This window comes from Rhinolophus ferrumequinum, chromosome 11 (assembly GCF_004115265.2).
Source record: "Rhinolophus ferrumequinum isolate MPI-CBG mRhiFer1 chromosome 11, mRhiFer1_v1.p, whole genome shotgun sequence".
NCBI lineage: Eukaryota > Metazoa > Chordata > Mammalia > Chiroptera > Rhinolophidae > Rhinolophus > Rhinolophus ferrumequinum.
The window spans coordinates 15564224-15579878 of NC_046294.1; the positions used below are offsets into that span (position 1 = coordinate 15564224).

The 15655-nt window shown below is 49.2% G+C and overlaps 1 protein-coding gene across 5 annotated transcripts in view; it reads right to left on the reverse strand.

The window, feature by feature from the left end:
• The window catches only part of PRDM11 (PR/SET domain 11), an 87197-nt gene that overhangs the window by 49972 nt on the left and 21570 nt on the right, over positions 1-15655 (reverse strand). For 2 of the 5 annotated variants that reach the window (XM_033120114.1, XM_033120109.1), the window contains exons 1-4: positions 2571-2699; positions 2265-2389; positions 1798-1901; positions 940-1202 (exon numbers count right to left, since the gene is read on the reverse strand). In XM_033120114.1, the coding sequence (XP_032976005.1) occupies positions 940-1202; positions 1798-1901; positions 2265-2389; positions 2571-2573 (495 nt within the window). In that variant the 5' untranslated portion in view covers positions 2574-2699. The other 3 variants (XM_033120113.1, XM_033120110.1, XM_033120112.1) reach the window with 3 other exon arrangements.

The window sequence follows — 15655 nt, forward strand, 5'->3', positions numbered from 1 at the left end:
TTACTATCACCACACCGGACTTCTCGTAGTTCTTCCCTCTCAGCTGCTCTGTCTGCACAGAGCATTTTTCCACCCCTCTTCCACTACTGCTGCTATTTTCCAAGTCTCAGGCTAAAGGAAATCTTGTCCAAAGCCCTCATATAAGCCAACAATAATAACAATAGCTGATATTTACTGCATGCTTACTAAGGGCAAGCACAATTCTAAGAAGTTTACAGCATTGACTCATTGAATCTTCACCGTCAGCTATGATTATCCTGTTACAGAACAGGCAGAGAGGTTAAATGACTCATCCAAGGTCACACCAGATAGTAAATAGCAAAGCTGGCTGACATAATGAACTTGGGCTCCAGGCCCCAAATTCCTGAACACTTCGAACACTGACATCTCCCACTGTTCCCAGAGCATCCTGTAGCCTCCCCTTCAGTAGCAATTATTACATGTATAAGCACTTTTCCAATGCCTGCTCTCCCCACCAGACTGTCCGCCCCGAGGGCAGGGACCACGTCTGTCTTGTTGAAGGCTTTACCTCTAGCACCTAGCCTAGCACCTGACATTACTGCCTTTTTTAGTTGAATGTCATGTTCTGCGTCCCCACAGCCCCAGCTTCAAATCACCTGGTCCAGAGGAGGGCTTGGGTAAACCCTCCGTAAATGCCACCGAATGGCCCACCAGATACACCCAGGAGGATTCATGGCGAAAATCGCCCCACCACTGATTCTGCTGACTGCTGCCAGATGAGCTGCTCAGCATGGCCCACCAAGGGTTGCAGCCACTTAGCTGGGGCAAAGGGGCAGTCAAGATCCATCATCCACGTGCCCAGGAGTGATGGCAGAAAAACTCTTGGGCCAGGCTAGGCCAGAGGATGGCTCCCCCTGCTGGTTCCCTTCCATTTACGGTCGGCACCCTCTCCCATGGCATAGCACAGGGGACACTCACCAGCCAGGAGAAGAAGCCAGCTGATTTGTCCTGGGTGGAGATCTGCCCCTCATAGGGGCCGAAGATGTGGCCCTTGGGGATGACCTCATTTATGCATCGCACGTCATTCTCCCCATTGGCGTCCTTGACTACCTCCATGCCCTGTGGGATGGTGAGGGCGGCCCGGTCTGGGATGCCCACAGGTACCGGTGTGTCAGACACAAACACCGGGGGACCGTGGTTCGGGCACTCATCCACAAAGTACTCCTGACAGGACTCGCAGACTGGAGGGATGGAAGGAGGAAAGAGAGCCTCAGTTGTTTCGGGAGGTAGGACCCCCATGGGGGAGGCTGAGGGGCTAACGGGAAGCCCACCCTGGGGACAGCATAGGCTGTGGAATGTACACTGTATGGCACTCCAGAGCCCCAGCCCTGGCTCCACCCCAGCCAGCCACAGGCCCCTGAGTTTTCAGTAGCAATAACTCAGTACCCTCCCTGGGGGCTCAAGGACATGCCTGCCAACACTAAGGAAGCCAGTAGCTAGCTAGCTCCCTTTGTTTCAAGTTTGAAAAACTAGAAGAAAGAGCATGCTCTGGAGTCAAAAGGGTCTGGGTTTGAATTGCAACTGTCTATGGCAATGGGACCCAAGAAAAGTGCTTAACCCCCACCAAGCCTCAGTCTCCTCACCTGGAAAACAGGACCACTGACAGCCACCTCAATGGCTAATGGGGAGAATTAACTGAAGACTAGACCTGTGGCTAGTACACAATAGATGAGTGCCTATCATTAGTGTTACCGCTACAGATTCCCTAAGTGAGATGGGGTGGGGGTGGGGGTGAAGAAAGGAGTAGCCCAGGAAATAGCCCCAAGTTCCACTTACACCAGAAGTCCACTTGCTGGAAGCTTTTGGGCATGATGAGCTCACGCTTCCCCTTCAGTTTCTTGGGCTCCACGTCCATGGCCGAGGAGTCTGGTCTCCTAGAGCTGGCCAGGACAGGGGCCAGTAAAGAAAGCAAAGAAGCCATCAGAGAGGGAGAGGCTGGCGGGCAGAGAAGCCGAGGACCTGGCCAGGGGGCCATGGGCTGTGGGGCAGGTAGAGGAGTCCCACCCAGCCTGCCCATTCGGTGTAGGAGGTAGTGGAAAGGGAGGAGTCCTGAGACCAAGGCCCAGGCTTTCATGGGACACTGCTTGGGATTTTCTAGAGCCTGCGCTCACCTCTGGTCCCAGGAGCTGTCTGGAGCAGGGTAAGGGCGGGGGGCAGGGAATGGGAACTCTTCCCAGGGTCTCCCACCCACCCAGCCCAAGGATTTCCCCCTTCTCCCTCTCGTCCCCACACAGGGGCCTCACCAGGGCTGGCCATACTCCTGGTCGTGGAGTGGTGAGCAGACCTCTGTCTTTACCACGGTCACCATGTCCCCCACGGCTGCCTTGGTCTGTGCCAAGCACTCCTTCATGTTCTCAGTCATTCTGTCCTGGGGACGGAAGGCGGGACCAGCACAGGAAGAAGATCAAAGAGACAGGGGAAGAGGGGTGAGTGGTGGAGAGGGCAATCGGGGGTCCCGTGGAGTCTGGTTACCCTCCCTGCCATCCCCAGAGGAAGCGCTTGAGAACACAGACAACAAAAACAGCTGTAGCCCCGCCAAGAGGAAATACCATTTCTATCCCGGGCTGGTCCTGGGGATGACTGGAGCCACCAGCCCCATGGGGTCAGGGGCCAGGGGCAGCTCAGGCCAGAAGGCAGGGCTGGATAGTACAGCCTAGACCCCAAGACCAAAAGGCATGAGGAACCCACAGGAGCCTCAGCACAAAACTCTACAGTGGGGAGCAGGGGAGGGATCCACTCAAGTCCAGCTGGGGCCAAGGGAGGCAGGCGAATGAAATGGGCCCTCAGCGCCTGGCTGCGCAGCCCCTCGTCCAGGGGCTGCCAGGGAATGCAGCCAGGCCCGCTTTGCCAGCTCAAGCAGGTACAGGCGGGGCCTGGGGGTCTTGGTGTGGGCTGGCCCTGACTGCAAGCCCCACCCTGCTCTCTCTTAGGGGAGTCTCCCCAGTTGTGCTTACCGCCCTCCTCCACCACAGCGCCGGGCTTCAGCCCCTCCCTCGGCACCCCAGGGTCCTCATGCCAAGCCCCGCGGACACTCTTCGGTCCAGGGCAGCACGCAGCTCGGGCTGGGACCTTGCTCGCCCCGGGACTGGGCGAGCAGCGTGTGTGACTCACTACCCGGGGCCCCGCTGGCCACACCCCTGCTCCTCGGCTAATCAGCCCCCTGCTCCCCACCGGGGCCCCAAAGCCGGCGGCGGCAGGGAGGGGTGTGGGGAAACATGACGGCCTGCCCCCTCCTCCGAGCCGGCCGGGACCGGGGCGCGCGGAGGGGGGCGGGGGCTGCCCGGGCTGGGCCGAGCCGCCCCGTTCCAGCCTCCAGGGCGCCCCCAGACCCGGGAGCCCGCGGGTCGTCCCGTCAGCGTGTCGGGCGGGTTAAGTGTGATATGCGGCGATCAGGCCGGGGCGGCGCACAGGCCGGGCGAGGGTGCTGGCGGGCTCTTTCCTTCTCACCAACCTTCCCGGTGGGGCGCTCCCAGCCGGCCGGGCCCTGCCCAGCACCCGCCCCCCGCCCGACAGGCCCGGCATTCCTTGCGGGGGCATGTGGCTTCTTGCCGGCCCCGGGGGCACGCAGTTGGCTGGCAGCCGGGAGGGGGGCGCGCGGGGAGCGGGAGGAAGCGAGCGCCCGGGAGGGGCGGCAGGAGGGGGCCCCCTGAGAGGAATTCCAGCCCCTCCTGCAGGCTCGGCCCCCACGCGGGCCGGGGGACGCCGGGCAGGCGTCTGGTGCGGATGATAGCGCCGTGGAGGCTGGGCCCTGCGGCCCGGCGGGTGGCGGCGCAGGTCTGCGAAATGCACAAGCAGCCCACCGCGCGCCGTCTCGGCCTCCGCCGCCGACTCGGCCCGGCTGCAGCGCCGGCTGCGGCGCCACCGGAACGGGCACCGCCACCCAACTCGCCGGCCGCGCACCGCGCGCCCGTCCCCTTCCCCACCTGCACGACCTAGAGTCGGGGCCGGGCGTCTGCAGCCAGCCTGCCTCCTGGCCGTAGTGTACCAGAGGCTCCACGCTTCGTGCTTGGCCGACCTCATAGCCCATGGATGGCCCCAGTCCCGTGAGAGAGCAAGGGTTAGGGGTCACAGAGGCAGGAACCTAGGGCTGGAAGGTGTCAAGTGACTTGCCCAAGGACACGCAGTCCATTCCTGGTAAAGTCTGGAGACCCAGGCCCCCCTCTGGGTAAACTGGAAATAGGTGAACCCCCAAATTCAAGCGTGAACTTTCGGGTCTGGTTTACCTCCATGCCATACCCTCAGCCCAGTCCTCTTCCAGAGGGATCACGGGGCTGGGTTCAGGCCTCAGCCCACGTGTCCGCTGCCAGGAAGAGACCCTGTGGATTTGGAAGGGATCACTGAACATCCCTGCCCTAAGGAGCACTTCTCATTTGGATGGCAACATTCACACACAAACATCCTGAGGCAGTTAAATCAGCCTGGACTCCAGAGCAGCACTGCCTGCCAATCAAATGCCGCTAATTAGCTATGCGGCCCTGGGCAGGTGTTACGGACTGCGTGTGTCCCCTCCCCCACTTCACATGTTGCTACCCTAACCCCCAGTGTTCTGCATTTAGAGACAGGGTTTTCGAGGAGGGGATAAAGGGTAAGTGAGGTCATAAGGGTGGGGCCCTAATCCAATAGGGCTGGTGCCCTAATAAGAAGAGACACCAGAGCTCACTCTCCAGGTGAGGACAGTGGGAAGGCAACAGTCTGCAAGCCAGGAAGAGAGGCTTCACCAGGAACCAAATTAGCCAGTACCTTGATCTTGGACTTCCCAGTGTCCAGAACTGTGAGAACTAGATGTCTATTGTTTAAGCCACCCAGTCTGTGGCTATTTGTTATGGCAGCTGAGCTAAGAGAGTAGGTTATCTAATTTCTGTGTGCACCCATTTCGTCTGGGAAATGTGGCAAATATTAGATTCTATCACAGACTGTGCTGTATTAAATGGACCGAGATGAGGTTGGAGGTGGTGAGGCAGTCTGGGGGTTTCTTCAACCCACTGAAGAAAGCGGATTCGAAAGGTGCGCATGAGGGACATTGTTAAGGGGGGGTGAGGGAGGGGCTTGGAATTCTCTCTCCACTGGATTGGATTTGTTTTGTTTTTCAAAAGTCAGTCATTTGCATGCTCGGGCATTATATTAGAAACTGACTGCTTGGGACCATTTTACAGTGGGCTCCCCTGCTCTGGCCCCTCTACCCTCCATCAGCCGCACCTGTGTGCCACGCTCCACCCTGCCACAGGGCCTGTAAACTTGCTGTGCCCTCCACCTGCACACACCTGTAAATTCTTTCCCATCCTTCAGCCCTCACTTCCCCACTCCATAAAACCCTCTCCAGCTCCATGTCCCTTTCCTCGTGGCACTTGTCACACTTAGAACGGTCCTAAGTTAGCCTGATTATTTGATTGATATCTTTTTCCCATAATAGATTATAAGCTCCCCAAGGACAGGGTGCAATGCAGGCCCTTTTGCTCACCATGGAATTGCCAGCACTTGTAACAGTGCCTGGAACCGGGGCAGAACTAGCTAAAGACAAACAAGGAGGTAGGGCATAAACTTGAAGGAGGAACCCACTCTCAGGGTCATGTACTTGCAGGAATGGTACCTGAAAGTGAGTGCCTCCTTAAATTTTTCACCCTAGGTGCCTCGATTGCCTTACTCTGGTCTCAGCCTTTTCTAGCACATAGTATACTCTCAATAAATATTTGCCAAATGAATCAATGACCAAATGGCCCATGTCATAATTCACTGCCTGCCTCTAATATGTCCGGCTGGCCGCCCTGAGAATCTCAACTCTAAAGGAGACCTCAGAAGGGGAAAAAGAGGGGGTGGTTAATTGTTTTTAGTCCTCTTCTCCTTTGGGTGCGTTCTCAGTGATCTCTGCCAGGCAAGGTGGGTGGCAAGGTGGGTGGCAAGGTGGGTGAGGCTGGCATTGAAAGGCAGTGAGATGCAGCGGAGAATGTGATGGAATTAGACTCATGAGTCCTGGGGCCTGAATCCGATAAGTTACAAAGTATAAGCTGTGTGACCTTGCGCACATCACTTAAACTCTCTAGGCCTTGGTGTCTTCCTGGTAAAATGGAAATAATCCTAATTGCCAGATTATCCCCATGAGAAATAAATGAAATAAAGGCAGGAGCAAAGCGTTGGAAGGAGTCAAGTGCTCTGGGTTTGTGAGGAATATTTACATTTAAACTGGCTGCCCAGAGGCAAGGGGGTGAGCAGGAAGAGGAGAGAGGGGCTGAAAGGAAGGAAGACTAAAAACGACGGAAGAGAGAGAAGTAGACCATAGTAAAAGAATAAAAGTTGGAGGGAAAGAGGGGAAAAAGAAGAAAGTGGGGAGAAAAAAGAAGGTGGGAAGGGAAGGGAAGACTGACAGACAGAAGGGAAAAGGAACACAGACATTTTTCCAAGTCTTCAATGGCTACGGGAAAACCGTCCCCTTCTGAGAAAAGCATTCATTTGTATCTTAACGTAGAGATGTCTACAGGCCACTTCTTTTCATGTCTTATTTTTCATGTACATCCCAGCTTCATTACATGAAAGAAATTGTGATGGTTCATAACACAAACCAGACACTCCACAGGACAGTTGAACAACCAGAGACCTCATGGAGAAAGAGTGACACCAAAAATTATACCGAGAGTCTGTTTTAAGATGGCTAGTGATCTAGCTTTCCATTCTTCTGAGTCTCCTGGCAGCTAAAGCAAAAAGGGAAACATGATGGGTTTACAGAGTACTCGTTATTTGACACCTATTGATCAACTGTCTGCACAATTAAGTTCTCTCCATTCTTGGAGGAGTCTAGTTGCCTGGAAAACCAGGATTCAGCCTCACTTGCATGACTGATGTACATTAGAACACCTTTCTGTGTCTGAGAGGAAGACTGTGGGTACAGAGAGGGAGAAATGAGATGTGGTAAGATCAAATAAACTTCCATTTGGGAAAAGAGAGATAATACAGTCTTGTGTCCTTCATTGAGTCCATCTCAGTGGGCACTATAAGGCCTGGGTCAGGTCAAGCTCCAGAAACCGTTTCTGCAGACTGCTGTGGCCCTTCTTGCCCAGTGAGGGACTTGGGGGAGGGGTGGTGGGCAGTCCTCATGGAGGACTCCAAGCTGCTGGCACTGCTCCTTCTCAGCTGGCTCCTCTGAGTCTGCACACGCAGAGATTAGGCATGTTGCAAACCCAGCAATGAGATGCAAACCAAGAGGAGGGGGCAGAAGGGAGCTCAGGAGCCTGCAGCTCTGTTTTCACCCTTGGCAGCGTGCCAGGGTCCTGGAATGCCCGGCAGCCAGTGTGGCCCGAGGACTTGGTTTCCCTAGAGGCTGGCACCATGAAAATCTAGCAGGCCTGTCCTGGGACCACCACAGCATCCTCTGTTGTCCCCGCTGATAACAAAGGAACAGGAGATTAGGGAGCTGGCCCAGGTCACACACTGAGCTGGGCTGGGTATCCGGAGCCCTGGTCTCAGTCCTGGCTATGCCATAAACATTTTAGGTGACCCAGAGTAAGGTCTCATCTTGCCTGGAGCCTCAGTTTCCCCTTTCTGGAAATATAAGGTCCAACATGGTTCTTAACAGTAAACCACGTGGGTAAAGGAGGAGAGCATGGAATTATTACAAAGAGCTGTTGAATTTATACACCCAGCAAGCACTGCCTATGAAGAGAAAACAATCATATGCCCGAACTTATACGTGAGATAGATTTGCAAGTGTATGTAGATACTTTTGTGACAAACAAATTTATTACAGTGTGTATGGAATTCATAGAAGCTCTATGTCACCGTCCGTTTTGTTAATCAACTGATACCCGCCCTGTCACTCACAAGCTATGTAACCTTGAGAAAATTAATTAACCACTCCTGCACAGTTCATTGGTTTCCTCTTCTGTCCAATGGGACTGATATCAGACCCTATCTCACAGGGCTGTTTTACATAACATAATGCCCGGCATAGAATAAGCCCTATATAAATATGAGTCCTTATTATCATTCATTTTATTTCTTATTTTAAAAGCATAACAGATATCAGGTGGGCACATTGGTGAAATTTTTTTGACATTAAAAGAGGGCCTTCATCGCAGTTAATACCCTTAGTAGAAAAACACTTTTAATAAATCTATACTATAAAGATGCTCATCCCAATAGAAAACAAAGGACAATTGTATGAAAAAGCAATTTGCGAAAGAAGAAAGACAAATAGCCAATAGTCTTTATGGAAAACTGTAAACCCTTAATACTCAAATAAATATAAATTAAAACAAATAGAGATCATTTTTCCTCTATTAAATTGGCAAAGATTAAAAATCTCAATAATACATATTCAGACTTGGCAAGGGTATGGAGGAAATACTCTACAGGCCCTACTGGTTGGACTATAAATTGGTCTATCCTTTCTGGCGGGCAATTTGGCAACACATATTAAAAGACTTGAAAAGACCAACATCTTTGTAGGAGCAATCCCCAATCTAGGAATTTATCCTAAGGACATAATTAAGCTGTGTGCAAAGATTTACCCACAAGGCTGTCCTCTACAACACTATTTTTAGTAGCAGAAAAACAGGAAATAATGTAAACCTCAAAAATAGGAGAGAAGTTAATATGTAGCACAGTGAAATACTAGACAGCAATTCACAATGCTTTGGAAGAATATTTATTGACATGGAAATGCATGCTCAATATATTAAATCAAAAAACGAAAGTTATTATTAAGTGAAAGAAGACAATTTGAGAAGGCCACATACTGTATGAATCCAACTGTATGACATTTTGGAAAAGGTGAAACTATGGAGACAATAAAAAGATAAGTGAGTGCCAGGGGTTGGGGGTTGGGAGAGACGGACAGCAGGAGCACAAAGGATTTTTAGGGCAGTGAATTCCTCTATATGGTACTATACGGGTGGATATATGTCATCATACATTTGTCCAAATCCACAGAATGTACACCACCAAGAGTGAACCTTCATGCAAATTATACACTTTGGGTGATTATGATGTGTCAATTTAGATTATGTAACAACTGTACTGCTCTGGATGGGATGTCCTATTAGGGGAGTCGTGTGAGACGGGGGGTGTATGGGAACTCACTGGACTAGCCTCTCCATTTTGCTGTGAACCTGAAATTGCTCTAAAAAATAAAGTCTATTTTTTAAAAATGAAAATTATGAAAAGATAAGAGACAAAATAATGCCATTTAAAATATATATGTATAGCCCTATGGATTTGCACACACGGGTCTAGGAGGATGCATTCTGGGATATCGATCACTACTGGTGATTTGGGCAGGGAGGTCATGTTAAAGAAAGAGTTTCCGTTTCTTCTTTTTGCTTATGAGGAAAAAAAAAATGTTGCTGAAAAATTCTTTAAAGGAACTCTTTATATTCATTTAGTTTAGGAATTGCTAGAGTGATGGCTGAGGTTCTTCCATTGTTACTCATCATTAGATGCTGGGATCCAAACAATTGGTTAGGAGTTAGGAGGAACCCAAATTGGAGACTGAATACCAGGTGTATAGGTGGCACTTGATGCATAGCTGATGAATGGATGAATCCATCAATTAATTGATTTATCAGTAAAGGCCCCGATGTTTCTACCACAAAGCACCTCTGCTTTTATTCTTCTTCATGATTCCCATTTTGAAAGATTTTCTCTACTAAACAGACTGCATGCATTGGGTAGCAATTCATCCATTTTCTTCCTGTTTCCTATTATACACACAGGCTATGTGATAATCAGGGTTTACACTCTGGTTAGTTGCTCTCTTTCTAAGCAAAAGCAAAGAAATTTGGCATGCTCGTTCACTTGTCCTGCTGATCGATATTAATAGGGAACTGGACAATATTCATCAAGCTTCTTTATGTTTTAAAAATAGCTCGGTGAAGAATACTATGTGGAAACAGGAAGGAACAAACTACAACTACATGCTAGAGGGTGGATAAGTCATAGAGCTGAGAAAAGAAACGAGACCCCAAAGAGTACATACCATATTCAATTCAATTTATATAAAGTTAAAAAACTAGGCAGAACTAGGGTGTTAGAAGTAGAAATGTTAGTGGTTATCCTTGGGAATAACTAGAATAGAAACGGGCAGAGGATCCTGTGGTGCTGCTCATGCTGTATTTCTTGATTTTGATGCTGGTCCCCTGGGTGTGTGACGTTTGTGAAAATATATTGAGCCATGCTTTTGAAAGGAACCAAAGGTTTGCCACCCTGAAGCTGCCTTTTGGGATATTGATTTTAAGGTGTTTGTTTAGTAAGAAACAAAAGGCTCAGAAAGAACCTCTAAGCCTCCCCTCCTTTCCTACCCAAGAGATTCAGACAGAAAAACCTGCCTTAGGAAGGGAGCCTTGGCTTAATCACCTCAAGAAAATTCACCCCAGCATCTGTCAGGAAGCCTCCATGCCTGTTAACTAGATACCCCTGTGTCCTATTGTTTCTGAGCCGCTCAAGAAGGATTTGCCTTTTTCTCAACTACCTATAAACCGCCTGTTCTCACTTCTGAAATCCTTTACCGCATCCCCCACTTTTCTCCTCTGCCCAAATGTTTTATGTTCCCAATGTGGCCTCAGTGTCTTTACAAATTTCACGCCTATGTGAGTTGCCCATGCAAATGTATTAAACATTTGATTTTCTCCTGTTAATCCGTCTCTGTGAATTTGGTTATTAGCCCAGCTAGAACTTAGAAGGTGGGAGGAAAAGTACTAATCATTTTTTTTCGCTCCCCACACTTTTATAATATGTGCATTTTCCTATATGTAATTATGTTAATAAAAGCCCCCAAAAAAAGTCTGCAGGGGCACTAACGGCGAAGAACTCCCATTAGGGGGATATCTGACCCTGTCTAGGCCCCGATTTTGCATCTGGGGGAACTGGCAGGTGGGGTTTCAAGGCCTTCCTCTGCAGAGTAGTTGCAAGTGAGCATCCGTGGTGAGCTGGCCGGGGCAGCAGAGCACTCTCCCAAGGTGGTCCCTCCTGCAGAACCCTTTAAAGGTAATGGGTTGACTCCATCATCGGTAAGATTTTGATCAAAAGAGGTTGGGAGAAGCAATGTAAAGGTTTGTGAGTCAAGTGGAGAAGGTGGTCTTACGTGTTTGGTTCTCACAGTGGACACTGGTGGCTTCCCTGGATCCCATTCTCTCTTTGCTCCCCACTAACAGAACTAGACCTGGTTCACGTGTTCCACCTCCCTCAGAACCTACGGAGGCTCAGGAGATGCTGGGCCTACCCTCAGCTCCATGAGTGGGCTGGGATTAATGTAAGCCAATTATGGTAATAACATCCCCTCCCCGATGATCAGATCACAAACCTGGCCTTTAACTCCTCAGCCGCCAAGGTTGGACACCCGACCTACTCAGGCCCATCAAAAGGAAAGGGAGGACTTTTATGTCATGACTTGAATGGGAAAGCACGCAGCCATTATTACAAATGGCAGCCATGTCCTGCAGGGGAGCTTGACAGGTAGCACTGTCAGGAGGATGCTGGGAGAGCAGAGCAGAGCAGAGAGAAGGTGTGGAGTAATAAGAAATATATTTGGTCTGTCCCCGGTTCCTGGAACAGAGATCCTAAAACCCTTGGAATTTCCCAAGTAATAGGAGTGTCTTTTGTTATTCATAAGGAGTCCCTTTCTATCACACCTGACTTTATGCCACTGAGGTGACATAGGATGGGGTCCCTAGGTACCCTCAGGCTGGGTCTGGTCACCAGAAAGACAGTGATTAGAGTTAGAACTTTCAGCCCTACCACTGGCCTTCTGGGAGGGGAGGGGGCGTGGAGACGGAGCTCAACAAAAATTCCTTTTTTTTATTGAGGTGTATTTGACATATAACATTATATTAATTCTAGGTGTAGAACATAATGATCCGATATTTGTTTGCATTGCAAAACGATCACCACAAAAGTCTCATTGACATACATCACCATACATAGTTACCGAATTTTTTTTCTTGTAATGAGAACTTTTAAGATCTGGTCCCTTGGCAACTTTCAAATATGCAACACAGTATTATTAACTATAGTCACCATGGTGGACCTGCCATCCCCAGAACTTACTTGTTTTTTAACAGGAAGTTTACACCTTTGGTTTGCCTTCACTCATTTTGCCGACTTCTTACACCCCACCCTGCCCCTCGCCTCTAGCAACCACCAATCTATTCTCTGTATTTATGAGTTTCTTTGTTTTGTTTTTTGGATTCCACATGTAAGTGAGATCATATGGTATTTGTCTTTCTCTGTCTGACTTATTTCGCTTAGCATCATGCCTTCAAGGTGCATCCACGTTGTTGCAAATGGCAGGATTTCCTTCTTTTTTATGGCTGGGTAATATTTATACATGTATATATATATATGGCACCACATTTTCTTTATTAATCCCTCATAGATACTTAGGTTCTTTCCATGTCTTGGCTATTGTAAATAATGCTGCAATGAACATGGGGGTGCAGACATCTTTTGGAGTTAGTTTTTGTTTTTGTTAGCTAAATACCCAGAAGGAAAACTGGATCATATTATGGTTCTATTTTTAATTTTTTGAGGAACCTCTATACAAAACAGTATCCTCGCCAACACTTATTTCTTGTCTCTTTGACAATAGCCATTCTATCAGGTGTGAAGGGATAGCTCAGGGGGTTTTGAGTTGCATTTCCCTGATGATTAGTGACGTTGAGCACCTTTTCATGTACCTGTCGGCTATCTGCATGTCTTCTTCGGGAAAATGTCTAGTCAAATCCTCTGCCCGTTTTTAAGTCAGATTGTTTGTGGTTTTGCTATTGAAGTGTATGAGTTCTTTATGTAATTTGTATATTAATCCCTCATCAGCTGTATGACTTGCAAATACTTTCTCCCATTCCACAGAATGCCTCCAAAATTCTTGAACAAGATTCAGAGAGCTTCCTGGAGGTGTTAGAAAGGTGCTCCCGGAGAGGGCATGGAAGCACCGTGCCGCTCTCACCATGCCTTGCCCTTCGCTTCTCTTCCATACGGCTATTCCTGAGGTGTATCCTTATAATAAACCAGTAATAGAAAGTAAAGCACCTTCCTGAGTTCTGTGAGTCATTCTAGCAAAGTATAGAACGTGAGGACGAGGGTCGTCGCAACTCCTGATTTGTGTTGGTCACGAAGCACGAGTATCCCAGGACTTGTGACTGGAGTCTGAAGTGGGGACAGTCTTGTGGGACTGAGCGCTCAACCTGTGGGCTCTGTGCTAACTCTGGCTGGCTAGCTTTGGAACTGAACTGTTGGGTCCCAGTTGGTGTTGGACAACATCTCAAAGAAGGGGACTCTCACTGACCCGGTTAAGGTGCTGAGTCAACTAGTCCTGGAGTCAGCCCTCTGCTGTACTTCCTGTTATACCTCTCTGTTACCCAAGCCTCTCTAGGACAGGGTTTCTATGACGTGCATCCTTACTGCCCTACCAAAGGTTCAGGCCCCACCTCCACATGGATCCACTCCGCTGGGTCCAGAACTCTGGCTGTGCCACTGTAAAGAGTCCACCTCAATGGTGCTTTGGCCTACAAAGGGGCCAGTTGGGTGGGCCTGCAGCTCCTCACCCCCAGCCATCCATCTCCCCAACACCTGAGACCTGACCTGAAGCTATAACCTGAGCACTCTTTCGTGCATAATGCCATAGAGCACAAACTGGTACCTCCATGGAAAGCAATCTGGCACTGGGAACCTCCAGTCCTGCAATTTCACTTGAGAAAGTTTTCCGAGACACATGTGTAAGAGTATTCATTGTATCACTGTCTGAAATAGCAAAAGACTGGAAACAACCAATGTGCCCATCTGGAGGCTAGTTAAATAAATGATAGCATATCCACACACAACAGGCAGCTGTTTCAAAGAAAGCCGTGGAACAAACTGCACCCGTCCTCCACGGCCATCACTCTGGTCCGAGGCTTCTCTCTCTTTGGCCTGAAGGGCTGCAGGCGCAGCCTGACTGTCTCCTTGCCTCCTCTCTGCCCTCCTGCCCCTCTCCACTGCAAAGTCAGGATGAACCTGATACAATCCAGGTCAGATCGAATGGTCCCCTGCTCAAAACCCACCACCACGCCCCATCTCACGCAGAGCAAAGAGCAAAGCTCCTTAGACAGGCTGCCCCGTTCTCTCTGAGACTCATCTCCTGCGGCTCTCCCCTCACTCCCACCACAGCTACAGGAGCTGCCCTGATCGTCAGCCTGCAACACAGCACATTCTTGTCTTGAGGCTTTGCACTGGCTGTTCCTTCTGCCTGGATGGAATGCTTTTCCCCAAGATACACAAGGGCTCGCTTCCTCACGCCCTTGCAGCCTTTACTTAATGTCACATTCTTTGGCCACCTATATAAAACTGCAACCTCCTTACACTTTCTACTCCTCCTTATTTTTCTCCAGAGCACTATTCACCATCCAATTTATTTAGTATTCACTTATTTGATTTGCTATCTATCTTCCCATCTAGAATGTAAACTCTAAGAAGGCAGAGATGTTGATCTGTTTTGTTCACTGCTGTATCCTCTGCCATTACAACAGTGCCTGGTACAAAGTAAACACACGATACACATTTGTTGAATGGATTACATAATTGGTGGTGAAAACAAAATTGAGGGAAAGAACACTATGTGTAATTTGAGAGGCAGCAGAAAATGGTGGTTGAGAGCATGGATTCTGATGCCAGGTTGCCAAGGTTCAAGTGCCAAATGCATCACTTACTGCTGAGTGATGTAGGGGTTGTTTCCTAACCTCTCTGTGCGTGGGGATACTAACAGCTCCTACCCGGTAAGGATTAAATGAGTTAATGTTTGCAATATACTTAGAATGGTGGCTGACACAAAGGGAGCTATATACATGTGTTATATAAAATAAGCATGCCCCATTTTAATAAAATAAAAAGGACATGTACATTGACATGTGCTCATGTATGTACAAAATAGCTCTAGACCAGGGGTGTCCAAACCTTTTTCAACGTTTTTCACCAAGGGCCATATGCGGGAAAATACACAAACAGCCGGGCCACTCGCTCGAGGTGAAGTATGTATTGCCTCACCTGGTTTATTTAAGTAAACTAAATATATTTTTGGAATTTGCTGCGGGCCAATAAAAAATGGATCGCGGGCCGCAGTTTGGACACCCCTGCTCTAGACTGTGACAGCTGCTGCTCTTGGAGAGAGGGACTTCTCACTCAATTTCACACCAGGTGTATGCATTGCTGATTTAAAAAAAATAGATTAGTAATATCTAGGAGTTATTAATGATTGAGGCTGAGCAATAGGTACATGGCAATGTAGTATACTCTTCTACCTTTTTTGCATAATAAAAAGTAAAAAACACAGATTAGTATTGATCGTTTAAAAAGAAGTCCCAGGCTGCCCCGACACCTCCCCCCAGCATGCCAGGGAGTAGAGCAGGAAAGGAGGAGAAGGCATCTGCGATGGAGGGCGGGTGGGTAGAGGGGGCTCCTCCCAACCACCTGCTGTCCCCCTGGAAGGGGACCTTGAAGTCTAAACAAATTCCCTGAGGCCAATGGGCTCCAGGATTCCACGCACCAAGTGGAGCACAGCCAAATAAGGCTTGAGGAGAAGGGGGTGCGTGCTTGTGGAGGGCCAGGGTCAGACTACAAGCAGTGGGGAGTCTTTGGGCTGAAGCTACCAGGGGCTCAGGGAGGCCCCTGTCACACTTGC